Consider the following 19,070-nt stretch of genomic DNA (forward strand, 5'->3'; position numbering starts at 1 on the left):
TGTGAGAGGTAATCACGCTTACCACTACACCACCGGCGCCGCTGCACCGATGGACATCGATTGCCATCTATTGACGGCAATCGAATGTGCAAGAAAGCGCTTATTGTGAAACACATCCATTGCATGTGTGAATCTTATGTTATGAACCATGCCTGAACACTATGGATTAGAATTGTGACACACTTGGATTCTATGTGCAAAATATATACACAAATATATACACAAAACTGCCAGAGCTTTCACATATATTTTAATGGGTCTGATTTGGGATTCGATCATTTTTTTTTCCTTGGTTTGTTTTCCGTCGATCTTGTTTTCCGTGCTGAGCACCAATGCTACCGACGCCAGGGAGGCAGCTCCCACACCTGGACCCTACCTATCGACCCATCAACTTATGAACCGGGGACCAACGGCTTTACTAAATGCAGTAAAAGCAGCGTAATGTCAGTTCATGCACTGTATTAATCATAATTTTGTCCTTTTTGGCAAATAATATTACACCTTATTTTCGACACGATTGAAGTGCATCCACTTTGATGTGATATCAACATTAATTTTTTGCTGTGTGCTGGGGTGAGAGGTAATCACGCTTACCACTACATCGATTGGATTCGATCATGGACTGTTGGGTTTGCTGTTGCCGGAGTCTTCGTTCTATCTCACTGTGCCACACGATTGTTCTCATATATGAGGCGGGTTGATAGGATTAAGTCACAACTCTAGTTTTCGATGTTTACCTTTCTGAGCAAGCAATTCACATCGCATTGAAATGCAAAACACTTTAAATCCATCCGTTTTGAACAGTAGTGTGATTCAATGTGCAATACACTTGAATAGATAGTGAAAGATTTTCAACATTTCATAGTTTGAAACACTAGAAATTAACGTGTATAACACATTGAACCAAAGTGAAATACACAAATCAAGTGTTTAAACAGACGACTTTCACGCTAACTCGACAAATGGTTGGCAGCACCCTCTCCGATGTCAATGAAACTTTGTAAGTGCATAGATTTCATCTACTTAAGCAACTTTGCATGCTTGTTTTCTTTAAAAAAATCTAGACCAACATTTGGAAAGGGCAGAACTTTTTTGGCATCATTTTCTTCACAAAATTGTAACTCAATAATAAACTTTTCCCAAAAACCTTTTTTTGTAATCTGAAACTTTTTCTAAAGATAAGCATACCATTTATGCAATGAGCTGGATAACCGAGGTGAAGCAATCGGTTAAATTGTGTGAGTAAAACCCCTGTACGAAACAAACAATTAGCGACGTCACTACTTGCGTTTACGTTGATTTTTTGGATTACTAATACAACCATATTTCACGATCTGCTTCAACTCTTTTTGTACCTCATTGCCATTTATGTACAACTCGTTGCTACATTCCAAGATGGGCAGTGCGGAAGGAAAAAGTTATGTAGCCGAAATTGTTTGTGGGTAACGCTGATTTCATTTTTTTTTTTTTTTTTCGTTTTAGGAGAGTGGAAAGGAAAAAAGAAAAATGCAAAAAGGCGTGTTTCTCGTGTACCGAGAGAAAGAAAAAGAAAAAAGAAAGAAAGAGGTAGAGAGAGAGAGAGAGAGAGAAAGAGGGAGAAAGAGAGAGAAAAAGAAAAAAGAAAGAAAGAGGTAGAGAGAGAGAGAGAGAGAGAGAGAGAGAGAGAGAGAGAGAGAGAGAGAGAGAGAGAGAGAGAGAGAGAGAGAGAGAGAGAGAGAGAGAGAGAGAGAGAGAGAGAGAGAGAGAGAGAGAGAGAGAGAGAGAGAGAGAGAGAGAAGCCTAAGCCGAAGATAGTAAACTCCAAGCGAATGTTCATGAGAAATCTGCGTTGAATATGGAATGGACTATTCTGAGGTCTCCAGAACAACTTGAAAGTTCCCAAAATATTCCTTAAGTTAATTAAATTGCCTTGAAGTTCTCTTGTAGTTTGAGAAACTAGCCTGATGCACGCAATACTTTTTAACTTCTCTAAACTTTTCCGGACTTCCTAAAGTTTCCACAATTTACCTAGCGATCATGAATCTTCTCTAAAGTGTTAAAAAATCACTGAATTTCTCGAAACTTTTTTAAAATTTATGTAATTTCCCTGCTCTGGAATATCTCTGCATCTTCAGAGCAGTTCTTTCTTGTTTTTTTTTTTGTTTAGAGCTTTATTAGCGAGATCAATATCTTTCTCGAAGTTCTCGAAACTTCTCTTAAGTATTTGCAGTTCTAATGAAGCTTGTACTACCATGAATTTAATTGAACTGTTCTAAAAATGTTTAAGCTTGCGTGAACTTCTGGACTTATGTGAAAACCTCAATAATTTTCTTAACATCTCTTAAGTTCTCTGAAAATCTGGGAACTTCTTGTAATTTCCGGCTAATTTAGTGAATCTAATGAAACTGAACTCCAAGCAAACCGATTTTTTTGAAAATTTTGGTTTCTGCAATTTCCATTAAATTTTTTGAAGTGCCCTTTAACTCTCTTATCTGTCTTGATGTTCTCGGAGCTTCCCTAAAACTCTCAACTCTAATGAAGATCTCGGTTCTGCTTTAAAATAAATGGAATTCTCGTAAACACCTTTAAACTTCCCTGGAATTCTCTGGATATCTGTGAAGTTCCTGAAATATTTCTGAAGTTTTCATAAATTTTCTGAAGGTCTCTGTACTGAATCTTTCGGAACATCTTATGGGTTCACGATTTTATTTCAGCACATCATGGAACTATCCTAAATTTGCCTTAACCCACGCTTAAATTGTTTTAAACCAATTCAATAGTCTGGGCTAAAGTTTCGGGGACTTTCCCTTAAGATCTCTGGAATTCCCCAAAGATCTCTAGATCTAGCTTTTCTGAGATCAAGAGAACTTCATTAAAGTTTCCACATTTTTGTTAGTACGAAACGTCAAGACATTAAAAATGTTGTGATCTTAGACTTACTAAAATGAAGTAAGTGTTCAACTTCAAAAATTAATGGATTTGATAGTAAAGCTGTTTCTTTAAAACTGATTGTCATGTCTTTGCTTTAAAAACACATTTTTAACGCATTTCATTAATAGCATTTTTATTATAAACCTGGAAATTATTCGCCAATGTTATGGAAAAAAAACCTGGAAAACTCAGGGAACTTTATTTAGCCAAACACCCTGTAGATAGAGAAGAACGATTAAACGTAAAAAAAACTCTATACAAGGTCGTCACTTCGAATTGTTCAAAAAATAGAACAAAATGTAGGCCTATTCAGAAGAATGATCAATCTTGAAATAAATTCACGTTTAAAAAAGTTTAAAATAGTGACTTATTACAAAGAAAAGTGACTTTAGTGACTTGTCCTTAAAAAAAGAGACTTTTTAGTGACTGGCTTGTAAAAAGTGACCAAGTCACTAAAACGTGACTCGCTACCAGCCTGCAACTTCTATTCAATTTTCATACTGCGTACTCTAACGGAACTATCTACATACCCTCTAATAAATTATCACACTAAAGCTTCATGTTAGATAGCATTTCCAACCAACTCTGAAGAATTTTATGTTTGATTCGTCTATGAACAATGATGGCAACGCCATCAAGAAAATCATTTCGATAAATGAAATAACTTGCGTCCCTTTTAACCTTATGGTCAGGTTTAAGGAACGTTTCAGTAATTACGGCAATATGCACGTTATGAACTCTCAAAAAGTTAAATAGCTCGTCTTCATTATCTTTACGAGATAATATTTTTCAATTCAAACTATAAAATGATTTAAAATCCATTACTGTTAAAATTCAGACATGACTATATTGTTCGCAAATTTTACTCCAGTTTGAAAAGCATCAAACATGGAGTTAAATTCCATTTTAGGAGCAGTCCTCCTAAGTCAAAATTATCAAAATTTCCGTAAGAATCATGTTGGCTAGTATTGCGATTTCTACCTGTTGCCATAGCAGCTCCATTTACTCGCTGAACATAGATAGCAGCGAGGGGAGCAGGTATAGATGAAGCACAGACAAACAGACATAACACATTGCATATTTCTCATTGTAAAACATCGTCGCTATAACATTACCGCCATCTGTTGAGTACACCGTGGTGGGTAGTACACTGAACAGATGGCGGTAGTATGTAAACGTCAAACGAAAGAAAATTGACTATGCGTGCTATAGGTGGCGGTACTACCAACTACGATACTTTTAAATTGATTGTTAAATGCTTGTTCGATGAAGAACTTGCGAGTGTGATGTCTGTTTGTCTGTGGATGAAGAATTTGAAGCAGGGGTGATATTTACGGGTACGAGTGTAGAATGTTTTCCTGTCATTAAGAACGAGATTGTAGGATAGCTTTGCGAGTCTTACATTCCCTAAAGTTGGGAATATTACAGTTTTGGAAATTTCCTCCAGTCTTCCTTAAGTGTTCCCCCTTCACTTGGACATGGAGCATAAGGCTAGCTTTTTCTAATGCCTTAAGGTTGTTTAGTTCACTAGACTTGAAGTGAACTGAATACAAATTCCGTTGCGGGAATCGCCAGGACGGGATTTCATTTTCTTTTTATTACTTGGACTGGCACAACTCCAAGTAATTTTGCCAGTTCATCTTTGATCTGATCTAGGGATCCAGTCCTTTCATGACAACCTTAAAAACACGTTCGGTTTTGGCGTCGTAAGTAAAAAATTGATGCTGCTTCTCAGTAAGATACTTGAGAAGACGTTTGAATCCGTCCAAGATTTCAGCCAATTCACAGCATTCACCCCGACGGCCAATTTGAAGTGAAAACTTGAATTTCACGAAGTTAAAAAGTTCCGTGCGAAGAGCATGGAAATCGGAAGTGGTTATCACCAGAGTCAATGTTATAATAAGAGTCCCGCCAAGAGTGAAGCCAGAAGTACCAATCGAACTGTCAAGCAGCGTACCGAACAAGCAAAGTAAATAAATATTATTGAAGAGCTTTGAGTGGGTTGGTTTATTTCCTTTAAATTCCGTTATAATTGCTTATCTGTTGACAGATACGCTTATTTCGTGTACTACTTGCAGACTTCATCAGTGCCAAGTACTCAACACCACTTAGTACTTGGCACTGATGAAGTCTGCAAGTAGTACACGAAATACGCGTATCTGTCAAAAGGTAAGCAATTATAACGGAATTTAAAGGAAATAAACCAACCCACTCAAAGCTCTTCATAAAGGGATTCCGTTAAGAGGTTCGACAAATTTAAAGGATTACAAATTATTGTTATTACAGCCAAGGAACTACAAGTATTGCATTCATTACTGACAATATTTTAGTAATTTTAGATGAAAAACATTTCTTCGCTTTATTGGTGGTATTATTTATACCAAGCACTTTTTTGAATATTTTTCAGGTTCTATAATTGTTTTTGTCTCCCAGAAGCTCTGTTATCGACATGAAATTTTCCACTTCTCTATGAAAGTCATCCGATCTGGTTGTCGTTTACTCTGACGAAAAATAAATCACAAACAGTGCTGCTTGTTCGCAACATTTTCTCTTGGCGGGACTCTTTATTATAACATCGACTCTAGTTATCACAATAGGGGGAATCATTAAGACGGGAAAGTTTACTAGAATGTTTCCTGGATGATGGATCATTCTCATCATTCGTGAGCAAATCAAATTGATTGCTCAAATTTATTTCACCAGAAGGGGGATCAAGATATTGCCCTTTTCTTTTGCGCTTAGGCGCAGCCAACTTTTATCCTAATAGACTTCCAAACAGATTACTATAAAAATCTGAAGGAAAAGAGAAATTTTCCAAATTGATATCCAAGCAGGACTACCTCCAGTAGGGTCCAAACAAGGATCGAAGAGGAATAAGAGTCGAACAAGGTAGAAAATTTACTGGTATATTGAGCACTGAAAAGTGCTGTTTAAATTTGTTGTAACTTTAGGTAGCAGTAACATTTCCATCAGCAAAAAGCAAATAAATCCGCACGGCAAGAGAGGACGATGCGGACTGATCGAAATCATCGTGATATCATGGATTAATTTGCTACATCGAGTGAGATCTTTCCTTTATTTTTCTTTTAACTTTCATTCCATTATATGAAACATAAAATCTGGATCAACAATAGAAAAGGGCCCATCAGCATTAGTAAACAAATCACCTAAACCGTTTTTGGCCCTTCAGATTTGGCAGATTGAGTACAATTACAGGTTATTAAATTTGATCAAGTCAAACAGCGAGGATAGTGCACAGTCTACCAACAGTTGTCTTGCTACAGTGAGTGGTAGTTCCATATTAACTTATCGTATCATTGTGGCTTTGAAATGGATCAAATTAGATACCCTGTGCTCGTTTATCTTCAACAGTATTTATGACCACATGAAATAATCCAAGGGATTCAGATCTGGCCTTCCAATTTATCTTTGGCCAAAAAGTTGGTCAAATTATCTCTGCCTCAGCTTTGAACGAGCTTGCTGTGTGAGAGGGCGCTCGATCCTTTTTAAAACATAGTTATCTTTTCCAATCCTTACTTATACACTTGGTTTGGCAACTTTATCGAAAAATTCCTTTTCAAAACTTTAACGCTTTTTTTTATGAAAACCTATGTAATTTGCCGCACTTGCATATTCTAGAAAACTTTTAGAACCGAATCACGGAAATGCTTCATTGTCAATTAAAGATGGCACATCTTGAAAACAGCGTGGCGTCTCGAGCAAAGCTGAACATCAAATTGAAATCAAAATTTGCTGTTATGATGTAACTTATTTTGAATACTCCAGTTGATCTCATTTTGGTTGACTTAACGGTTAACACAGCAAAAATGAGAGCAAAATTTTACACTGTTGAAGCAAACGGAAAACTAATCCTGCTTTCAATGAAATCAATTTGATTACTGATTTTGCATTCATAATGTTTAACTGAATACGCGCCTAGAGTAAATGGTTACCATTCATGTTTTGGGGCCTCCCTTAGCTCAGTCGGTAAAGGCGCAGCTACAAAGCAAGACCATGCTGGAGGTGGCTGGGTTCGATTCCCGGTTCGGTCTAGGAATTTTTCGGGTTTTAACATTTCTCGACTTCCCTGGGCATAGACGTATGATTGGACTTGCCACACAATCATATCAATGCAAAAATGGTACAGGCATCGAAAGCTCTCAATTAATAACTGTGGAAGTGCATCTAGAACACTAAGTTGAGAGCACGCAATAAGCTAATATGCGATATGCAATAAGCTTGAAATGCGAAGAAGAAGAAGAAGAAGAAGTCATGTTTCTCAAGCTGAAAGACTTAGGCTCCAATCTCACCGCAGGCAAGTCACGAATGACCTAAAATGTGTTAAACAAATCAGATAAACGATAATCATTATTTCAACGACAGATGAATTTCAACTAAATTTTAAACAAGACGTAAACAGCAGAACTTCAAGTTAAGTTGCTTTCATTTAAAACGTCTTGACTGCATAATGAAAGCACAATATGATATCAGACTTATGTCGCAACATTTGAAATCAAAATGAGTTTTCATTATGATAGGAACTGCACACTTTAATATCGATTTGCTTTCATTTTGTTAACCGACTTTGCTCGGGGTAAGGGGGTTACGCCACGCTGTTTTCAAGATGTGCCATCTTTAATTGTTTTTTTTTTTGTATATTACTTTATTTGTACAGGCTCAATCGAATAAACTTTACAGAGCCAAATTATTATTTGTGTTATACATTATTAATATCTTAAGTTAGTGGAGATTTACAGTTTCATGGATGGGGAGAGTGAGAAGGAGGTTTGAAATATGATTTACGATACAAATATTTAATTATTCCTAAAACATGAACTTATTCCAATTCAACTTGATATCAGCAGTGTAACTATACTATTATTACACAGCAAACATAAAAAAAACATCGATCAAAAGTTTAAAGTCACTCCACAGTATGCTGTTTCACTGATGTAAGTTGAAGTGAAATTTTACTTTAAAAAATTAAAAAGTATTTTCAGCCACTTACCAACGGACGGAAAATAGCAAAGATATGATCAAAAATCATTTTCAAGTTTTGTTTTGATGGTGACCCTAAACTTTTGAGCGATACATACATCATACTGTATGTTATGTAAACTTACATGATGATTATGTGCATCATTACACGTTTTCTCCTATTAATTTCCATGTTTTTACATTGACAAAGAGTTAACATGAAAAATTTGAATTCAACAACACTTTTTTGCTGTGTAGGATTTCTGTTCGTTTAATTTTAATAACAAATCATAATAGAATCTCTATTTGAATTTCATTTCATGTCATATGATCAGTCTAACAAGAGGAACACAAATATTTCGATGTTCCGATCTAATTGCACTGTGCAACACGACTCTACAGGACAGATTTTTTTACTGTAGTTGACATCTTATGGTATCCTGAGTTAAAGCAAAGATAACAAATCAAGAAGACTGGCAACTCTGCCAGAATCCAAGCGACAGATACAGTAGCGCTGCGCTCGAGTGCAGAGCAAATACACAAACCTTTCTTCTGAGGTTGTTATCTTTGCTATCAAATCGTTCGAAGCATTTACCTTTGAGCGGCAGATGACGCGATTGTGTCGGTCTCATAGCGGTCGTATGAGAAAATGGAAGAGTTGCCAGTCTTCTTGATATGTTGTCTTCGGTTAAAGCTTAGAATATACTTTTACCACGTTTTTTTAGGTACCGCTTTCTTTATAAGACTGTACAACTTTACATACGTATAGAAATGAGGTGTGAAACATCGCTTTTAAATGTTTGAGAGAGACAAATATTCCTTAAGTAATTTTCTACAAATGGCCCTTGCGCATCAATGTGCAATGACAGCAGACTGCTCAACTATCGAAACGAATCGCATTGAAAACTCCAACACACTTGAGTTCCGGCGATCTTATGCAAACCAGCAAACCACTTGTTGGTGGTAGTAAAGCAGTAACGGATGACAATGTCTTTACCGACGTCCTTACTGTCCCTGAACCAACCGAGCTGTTTTGGCTGTACCTTTCTCGTATTCATCCTAGCGTGAAATCGGAATCAATCGAAAAGCTGGTCAAAGGTTGTGTACAGTGCGGTGATCCGATTAAGGTTGTGCCGCTAGTTAAAAAAGCATCCGACATCAGCCGTATGAGTTTAATATCGTACAAAGTCGGATTGGCTCCCAAACTACGCGAAGTTGCTCTTACATCGGATACATGGCCGAAAGGAATTTTGTACTGTAAATTTGAAAACGGTTCAAAAACATGTGGATGCCTCGTTTCAACACGCCTCCCATCACGATCTCTCCTGTTCTTGGACCATCCGAGTTCTCAACTCCCATCTCCGGACTAGACCCAGTATGCTGATTCAGAATTGGAAGACACGTTGTGAATTGGAACGCTGTAAACTAGAACGCAATGCCTGTCGCATCATGGGAGATCTCGAACCACTCGATCTAGTCGCGCTAGCTGTTTCCCGCCATCAAAGCTGTTCTATTTCCTGCCATCAGCGTCGTTCTAACCGTGCGGGTTCGGTGGTGGGGTCTCCCAACCATCGTCTTCAGGCAGTAATTTTCCTGATCAGCTTCCATGTTCCATTGCAACGCCTCAAGCATCTACCGGCTGTTTCCAGTTGAGAAGCACTTCTGATACTGCTCATTCATAACATCCGCTTTATTGGTCGAACAATCCTAATTCATCTCCGGGACACAAAATAGACCACTCTTTGGAAGCTCCTGGATCCTCCAGCCCAGTCGTGCCGATTCCTGCCAACGCTCAGCATAGTCGTCCTGGACCTGAGGCGGGATATGAATTAAGAGACTTCCACCTTGCCTCTACAGGCAAGTACAATTAATATATTGACTATTCTCTGCCTAATGCTGATCAAAATTTCAGCAATTGTGGTTATGCCTCTGTAACTCCCAATCCTTCGTTCATAGTCGTTCAGGACCTGCTGTCGGATGTGTGTCGGAATACTCACTATGGCGAGTATTCAATCAGACTTGATGATGGTCAGTTATTGCCTGATGTATCTGTGATTTCCAGGGAGAGCAGTCGTTCGATTCCTTGCCGTAAGCAGGACGTCGTGATCTTCTACCATAACGCCGGTGGAATGAATTCTGGTGTTGAAGAGTACCGCCTAGATGTATCGGATTGTTGCTACGATGTAATTGTCCTGTGCGAAACGTGGCTCGATTAGCGAACGCTTTTCAGTCAAGCCTTCGGTCCTGACTACGAGATCTTTCGTTGCGATCGGAATCCTAACAACAACCGGAAATCTACTGGTGAAGGTGTCCTTGTAGCTGTCCGTGGCGGGTTGGAGGCAAAGGCCATCAAGTACGATTCATGGAACTATGTGGAGCAGGTTTGGATAGCCATCAATCTGGGTGATCGCACACTATTTCTATGAGCTCTGTACATTAAATCTGATCGAGTCCGGGACAATGAACTCATCGATACTCACTGTCGGTCAGTTTTCACAGTTATCAAAAATGCCACTCCAGTTGATGAGATCGTCATTTTGGGTGACTTCAATCTGCCAGGCGTTAGCGGATTCCTGTATCCAGATCTTGATAGCTCTACATTTCACGTAGGAGCTATTAGCCTTCTCGACGACTACAGCGCAGTAATGCTTTCTCCATATAACCATGTAGGGGAAACGGATCTAATGTTGGCCTATGGATCTAAGATTGGGCCCATCGCTAAAAATCTGCTATTTATCAATTTTATCTAGATGAACGCGTCATTGGGACGGTACTAATGGATATTTTTGGTCACCATTGAAAATTTATTCGATTGCTGAATTTATGTATGGGTCATGTCCCGAAAAGAACTCACCACAAAGTGTATCACCCTCTCTGGCAGACGAGAGAGCTACGTAGGTTGAAGTCAATCAAGAGAACAGCATTGAGAAGGTTTACGAAGTATCGCACGCTTCCTCTGAAACTACATTATGTGAGGCTAAATCACATGCACCAGCGAGTCAGTCGTGAATGCTTTTCAAGTTTCCAATGAGGCATCCAGCGCAAACTTAAGCTAAACCCGAAATCCTTTTGGAACTACGTGAACGAGCAACGCAAGGAATCCGGCCTCCCATCGTCTATGAAATTCAACGGAGAAGTTGCTACCACCGTTCAGGATATATACCGCCTTTTTCCGACAAGTTTGACAGCGTAATGAGATACTAACTGACGACCATATTAATGCTGAGATGATTTCCAAGGCCGCGACTCTGCTCAAGTTATCCTTCAATCCTAGACCTGATGGAGTTCCATCTGTATTTTATAAGAGACATATTGCTAGCCTGTTAATTCCGCTTCATCACCTGTTCCCAGGCATGGAAAATAATACTGTTACTGTTTTTCCACTACTGTTTTTCCGTGAATGTATTTTACATTCACTGAAAAACAGTAACAAGTTCTGCCCGCTCTAGTTCGTGACGCATAAGAGATACAGATTTGAGTTATGAGCAAAAGTTGTAGCTAATAACAAAACCTACAAAAGCTCTATACATCATTTTGCGAAATGCTGTTGATGAAAAAAGTTAGAGGAAATGAATGTAAATGAATGAATGAAATGAATGTAAATGAATGAATGAAATGAATGTAAATGATTTTCCATGCCTGCCTGTTCCACATGTCTCTCTCCAGTGGCATATTTCCATCCTGCTGGAAATTTGCGTACATGTTTCCCGTCCACAAAAAGGAAGGAAACGAGCTGTGGATAACTATCGAGGAATAACATAGCCAAGTGCCGTTTCGAAGCTATTCAAGCTAGTGATTATGGAACCGTTGCTGTCCCATTGCAAGCAGTATTTGTCCCATTGCAAGCAGTATTTGAGCATGGGTTTACTGTCGGCCACTCTACAACCACCAATCTGCTGTGTCTCACTTCGTATATAACCGAAAGCATGTCGGATCGGGTTCAAACGGACGTTATTTATTCAAACCTATCCGAAGCATTCAAAAAGTTGAATCATGCTATTACGATTGCTAAACTCGACAGTATGCGGTAATCTTCTGAGTTGGTTTCGATCATATCTTACCGGTCGCCAATTAATGGTTGCCATAGGAGATTGCAGATCAGCTAGCTTCTTCGCCACATCAGGTATACCTCAGGGAAGCCACCGTGGGACCGTTGATTTTTATACTGTACTTCAACGACGTGCATCTGGTCATCGAAGCTCCTTGGTTATCATATGCAGATGACCTCAAAATCTTCCTACGAATCCGCTCCATTGCTGACTGTCACTTTCTTCAACGTCAGCTGAATGTATTCGCTAGTTGGTGCAGTTTAAACAGAATGGTAGTGAACCCAGCCAAATGCTCCGCTATTACGTTCTCACGAAAACAACCGATAATATATAGCTAGGACCTGCTTGGCTTGACAATCGAACGCGTGAATCAGCTGAAAGACTTTAGTGTGATCATGGATTCACAGCTATCATTCAAGCAACACATTGCATATGTTGTCGATAAGGCGTCAAGAACTTTAGGGTTCATTTTTAGGATAGCTAAATACTTCACCGATATCTAATGTTTAAAAAATTTCTATATTGTTCGCTTGTTCGATCGACGCTTGAGTATTGTTCAGCGGTTTGGAACCCAAACTACAACAACGGTGCCGGGAGAATTGAATCTGTTCAACGTCGCTTTCTTCATTATGCGTTGCGTAGATTGCCTTGGAATGATACGTTTCAATTACCCTGTTACGAAAGTCGTTGTCAATTTATAGACCTAGAATTTCTCCGCACTAGAAGAAACACAAGCAGACACAGAACTGTGGCCGATATCCTGCAAGGAAGGGCAGATTGCGAGGCTATTCTGAGGCAAATTGACCTGAATGTTAAACCCGACCGCTTCGTAACAACCTTATCCTAAGACTTCCTTTACGTCGCACAAATTATGGATTTGCGGACTGCCAAATCTATTGTCTAACTGTCAGATCTTCCGCACCGAACCACAATGTGCGGGAACCTTTAGAATTAGATCATTATACAAACTTATCTCACGGTAGGTCCGAATTATAATATTATCGAAAATGAATGTAAATCAAATTAGTCTTTGTTAAAGTAAAGCTATTAACTTCCTCAATATTCTATTGATGGTGAATTTATGAATGTTTTTTACACTTTGTTTATAAAATTATGATAAAATCGGAAAATTCTAATTTCTCCCGATAAAATATTTTCCGAAATGTATTATAGTAATTTTGTCCATTACCATCGTCTATGCTATAAAAATAAATTAAATAAATAAAATTACCGGATTGTAGAAGGTAATACCCAATTCATTCAATTTGGGTATAGCTACGTCAGCCCGCCAAGTAGTTGGATTACATGAACCTCCCAAGAATACCTCTGGACCAACCATAGTTTCATTACTTGGAACTGATGGCTCATCGTGTCTAGCATTCGTTTTCTTTCCAGAGGAAGATGAGTCAGTTTGACAATACCCACTCTGAGAAGTGTCATTGCTATTAAGTATAGTTGTATGCCTGGAAATAAACGAGAAATATTAATATTTTTAATAGCACATTTCAATGAAATTATTATCATATACAGTACATACCTTAATTTACGTATGTCAGATAACAACACTGAGAATTCGCCAAATGTCAAGCCGTTCTTATGTTTAGATAATTTACTACCATTGCTGAAACCTCGCACAATTTGCTTGGCAGTTTGTAACATGTCATGTACTAAAAAAAAATCTCTTATTAATCGTAATCTATATAGTTCGTTGTTATTTTAATATAAACGATATAATGGGACCAACTACCGTAAACTGGGGGTAAATTGGTCGCCGGGGTGAAATTGATTAAATAAACTGCTAAAAGAATTATTCGAATGCTCTTTTTAGAAAAAAAAAATGTTCAATGAGTAGCGACCATCGATTTTACTCATGTTCTGTACGTTAAACATAGTGTCGGACATAGTGCGCTGTACGTTTAACGTACAGAACGAGAGTAAAATCGAATGTCGCGTGTGGGGTTTTCCGGCGTCCAACTGGACCGACAATAAGTATATTTTAAAAATATTGAATTGTCGATATATCTATTAGTGTTATATTGATAGTTATATATTATTATGTTAATCGTCACCTTGTCACTAGAAACTACATTTTTTTTAAATCAGCAAGAATTCAGTTTTCCAAGTTTTTTTATTCTTTTTTCTGTAGTTGACGTTGGGGATTATTGATCCCAAATGCTATTTCCATGATGATGCGTTGTACATTTTATGTATTCAACCATGAGTAATGGTGAGTTGACAATCAGGAAGGAGCGGAATACCTAGCTCTGGTCCTCACAAGTTCCTACCTCACGCCTACCCGAGTCATATGATAACAAAAGACTACCAGCTGATACGTGAATACAGCTGAGTGGCGTAGCCTGGACAATGTTGCCAGTCCGGCAATAACAAAGTAAAGAGGTGCGACGCGAACACTGGCGGTGTACGGTGATAGAGGAAATGGTTCACCAAACCCGAGGGTCTGTTCACCATGGAGGTGCGGCTCAAAACGGCGTCTGTTCTCCATGTTAGGCCAGTGTAGGACTCTAAATAGAGCTGTGCACGATGGCCCCCCCAGCGAGACAGCCGCCCCAGCGAGACAAGCCGCCCTGAAAAAAAAACATAAAGTTGCAAATACCGAAGAAAGAAATACGGATCGGGACAATCGGCAGAGACCTAAGCGACGAAATAATGATTACGATTGGAAATTCGGAACATGGAACTACAAATCGCTCGGCTTCCCGGGCTGCGATAGGTTAATCTATGACGAACTTCAACCACGCAACTTCGAAGTCGTAGCACTGCAGGAACTTTGCTGGACGCGACAAAAGGTAAGAAAAGCGGGCATCGAGCGGGTACTTTCTACCAGAGCTGCAAGGTGCAAGGTGCAAGTTGAGGATTAAGGGCCGTTTCTTCAACTACAGCATCATCAACGTGCACTGCCCTCATGAAGGGAGACCCGACGATGAAAAAGAAGTGTTCTATGCGCAGCTGGAGCATGTGTACGACGGCTGTTCGCAACGGGACGTCAAAATCGTCATCGGCGACATGAACGCACAGGTAGGACGAGAGGCAATGTATAGACCGGCAATCGGGCCAAACAGCCTGCATGCCGTATCGAACGACAACGGCCAACGATACTTTGCAGCCTCTCGGGGTATGGTAGTCTGAAGTACCTTTTTCCCCCGCAAGGATATCCACAAAGTCACCTGGAGATCACCTGACCAACACACAGAAAACCAGATCGATCACGTTCTAATCGACGGGAAATTCTTCTCCGACATTATCAACGTCCGCACGTACCGCAGTGCGAACATAGATTCGGACCACTACCTAGTTGCAGTATGCATGCGCTGAAAACTCTCGACGGTGCATAACACCCGTCGAATTCGAACGCCGCGACCCAACATTCAGCAATTACGGGTCACCGGAGTTGCTCAGCATTACGCGCAGCAGTTGGCAGTTGCACTACCCACGGAAGAGCAGCTTGGCGCAGCTACTCTTGAAGGTGACTGGAGGGACATGCGTTCTGCCATAGGTAGTACTGCTGCAGCGGCACTAGGTACTGCGATCCCGGACCGAAGAAATGACTGGTTTGACGGCGAATGAAAAATGTTAGTAGAGGAGAAGAATGCAACACGGGCGAGAATGCTGCAACATCACACGAGATTGAATGTGGAGCGATACAGACAAGCGCGGAACCGACAAAGCTCGGTTTTTCGAAGAAAGAAGCGCAGCAGGAAGACCGAGATCGCGAAATAATGGAAAATCTGTACCGCGTAAACGACACACAGAAGTTCTACGAGAAGTTAAATAGTTCGCGCAAAGGCCACGTGCCGCAAGCCGATATGTGTGAGGTGATTGAGAGGTCGAAGCAGTACTATGACGAGCACCTCAACCACAAACGAAGTGGCAGAAGGAGCGGCTCGAAAACTTTGGTGACTAACCTACTATTTCAATTTTTCAGTGTACCACATGGCAACACCACTACTACTGGATTGTACCACATGGCAACACTACTACTGGATTGTACTAGCAATTTCACCAAATGTATTACACTGGAGTCGCTTTTTACGCGGTTTTTTTTTACACGGTTTTTTTTACGCGGATTTCGGAATTTACGCGGTTTTTTTTTACGCGGATTCCGGAATTTACGCGGTTTTTTTTTACGCGGATTTTGGTTTTTTTTTACGCGGATTTCAGAATTTACGCGGTATATCGCTTTTTACGCGGTTTTTTCTTACACGGTTTTTTTTTACTCGGTTTTTTTTACGCGGATTTCGGAATTTACGCGGTTTTTTTTTACGCGGATTCCGGAATTTACGCGGTTTTTTTTTACGCGGGACGTATCACCCGCGTAAAAAGCGACTCCAGTGTATAATGTTTTGGTTCTATCTCTTTCACTCTACTCAAAACTGAAATGCATAAAAAAAATGACAAAATGATACACTCTTTGCACACTGTCAAAGAATCATTATACACAAAATCAAGTTTGTTCAAATCAAAACAAAAAAACTAACCCATCTGGTAGATGATGGCACAAGCTTCCAAGAAAATTCCATGACAGTGAACCACATTATTTTAATGGATTTCTTCGCCAGTTAGTCGTCTGTCACTTCGTTTGTGCCTCAACGGTGATGCAGCAGAAAACGAAGGTGGCACGGCAACAGACCTTGGAGAAAGCGCAGAAGACGACAGGCTACCGGCCCCTGATCTTCAAGAAGTTAAGGAGGAGATCGGTCGGCGAAGAACAACAGAGCAACTGGTGTAGATCAACTACCAAGTGAATTATTAAAATACGGTGGTGAAGCACTGGCTAGAGCGCTGCACTGGGTAAATGCCAAGATTTGGGAGGAGGAGATATTACCGGAGGAGTGGATTTATTTATTTATTTCGTCAACCAACGTAGACTAATTCATATTCAAATACAGTTTTGATTTTTTTTTTTTCCTTCGGTTTGTTTTTTTCCGTCGATCTTGTTTTCTGTGCTGAGCACCAATGCTACCGACGTGCCAGGAAGGCAGCTCCCACACCTGGACCCTACCTATCGACCCATCAACTCATGAACCGGGGACCCAGCTTTACTTCCCATCCGAAGGAAGGCGTGATCAGAGATGTTATGCCTCAGAACATCCCGGCGGCGCCGACTGGGATTGAACCCAGGCCTGCTGGGGTGAGAGGTAATCACGCTTACCACTACACCACCGGCGCCGTTAGTTTTGATTTCTTAAATTTATTTATTTATTTATTTCGTCAACTTTGGAAACGAGGTTAAAAGTATAATTTTGTCTTTAATAAAAATTAAGCAGTGTCAGCTTTCCTATTTTTTATTTCATTTTCATTTTCATTTTGCAGCGCAGGGTGGGGCAGTAAGAGCGCAAGTCAATCCAAGACCGATAGTAAAGGAGGGGTAATGGCTGACTCGCCACATGCAGGCTACATGTTCGCCATGGGAAGGGATAATGATTAGATTGAGGTAGGTGGTTGGATGTTTTTTGAATTGAGATGGCCATGATGCTACAAAATGACACGGAATGTGTAAGCTGTACCTCTATGGTACTGCTCTGCTTTGAATCAGAACACTGGATTCCGTATGTATTGTTTCAAGATAGTTATGGAAAAAATGCTGCGACGTGAGCGTGTGGATACATCCGCGTAGTAAACCAATTGAATAAGTAAATCCGTTTCGAACGAAATATCTAAATTATTTAAGTTACGAAAACCACGCGAATTCCGAGAGCCGTGCGAGACAAACGAAGTGAGAAAAAAAATGCTTATTATCATTTAAAGAGTGCCACAAAAATAAATGTGATAGTCTATGTTGGCAAGTTGATTAATTTTGGTTTTCTCCCTAGATATTCAACTTACTTTACTATTGAGCTTTGTTCCAAATTAGTTATTTTACCGCACGTATCAATCATTTCAAAATTTCGCGACCGTACCGAACAAATTCTAAACTACATAAGCTAAAAAAAAAACTTTTGGTAAGCTCTGCCGAATTGCGAATTACTTCTGCGTAAGCTCCGTAGACGTAGGCGCGTGGATTCCGACAGCCGCGAGAAGTTAAACATGCATCAATACAACATAAGGAAAGATCTGCTTTTCAGTCACGTAGGATTTAGTTCATAGATTAACATTTACTGTTGTTTACAAATGTAAGTACTTGAACACTAAGAAATAAATACTTTAACCGTATTTATCAGAGATTTCGCGTATTGAGAGAATAATATAGTAATCGAGTACAATGAACTCAGGGGAAAACAATACCTACAAAAGATTAAAAGTTATTAATTGTCACATACCTCTACTTTTACTTATTTCCTAAACTATTCCTCTCCTTGTTAATGCTGCTTGTTATTGGTCTGCTTGCGTTCTCTTATTGAAGTTCAAGACCAAATAGGAAAATTTATTATATAACTTTAAAAGTTAATTGCCTCCCTAAGCGGACCCCCCGCATCCTAATTCTTTTGTTAATCTACCTAATGTTATTAGACTTTCTGAATTTTCTTATTTAAGTTCGTTTGATGAATATGATATCTCATTAGTCTAATTTAATAAATTATAGAAATCTCTAATTCACCTAATCAATCATTTGTGCTTGTAATCTAAAGTTAAACGTGTTTCAAGTACTTTTGATTTTGACCTATACCTATTTCTAGATAGAGATGAAATTAGGGCGTAACAGCTTTTGTAAACAATGGGTTATCTCGATGATTTCTCGAAAGACATGACTCTCCCTACCATCAAATAAGGGAAGACTTCCCCTACCCAATTGATATGTTGATTTGGGAGGTGTGCCTTGAGTTGCTAGAAATCAACGAGAAAAGTCATTGTTTACAAAAGCTGTTACGCCTTAATTCCAGCTCTATCTAGATTTATTATATCTTAGTTCGACCCGGGTGACCTTCAAGTGACTAAAATGCTTCATTTTGAAGTTAGTTTCCTAGCTGATTTTAAATTATATAGGGTATATGCTCCAACTACGCTAACACGTTTCCACTATGTCGTCCCACAAAATTACGTATGGATATATCACAATAGAAGCACACGCCATAGTGGAAATCCCGAGCCAAAGTTCAAACATTTATCCCAAATCAAAATGAAGCACATATAAGATTAGTTACAATACCATGTACAAAAATGATGTTTAACATTTTT

The 19,070-nt window shown here is 39.3% G+C and overlaps 1 protein-coding gene across 3 annotated transcripts in view; it reads right to left on the reverse strand.

The window, feature by feature from the left end:
• Window positions 1–19,070, reverse strand: part of raw — a 48,648-nt gene that overhangs the window by 19,527 nt on the left and 10,051 nt on the right. For all 3 annotated transcript variants that reach the window (XM_065222044.1, XM_065222046.1, XM_065222045.1), the window contains exons 4-5: window positions 13,474–13,603; window positions 13,168–13,399 (exon numbers count right to left, since the gene is read on the reverse strand). In XM_065222044.1, coding sequence (XP_065078116.1) covers window positions 13,168–13,399; window positions 13,474–13,603 — 362 coding nt within the window. The remainder of the gene's footprint in view (window positions 1–13,167; window positions 13,400–13,473; window positions 13,604–19,070) is intronic.

Source organism: Ochlerotatus camptorhynchus, unplaced genomic scaffold (assembly GCF_037179485.1).
Source record: "Ochlerotatus camptorhynchus isolate MF236.1 unplaced genomic scaffold, CSIRO-AGI_Acam_v1.1 ptg000155l, whole genome shotgun sequence".
NCBI lineage: Eukaryota > Metazoa > Arthropoda > Insecta > Diptera > Culicidae > Ochlerotatus > Ochlerotatus camptorhynchus.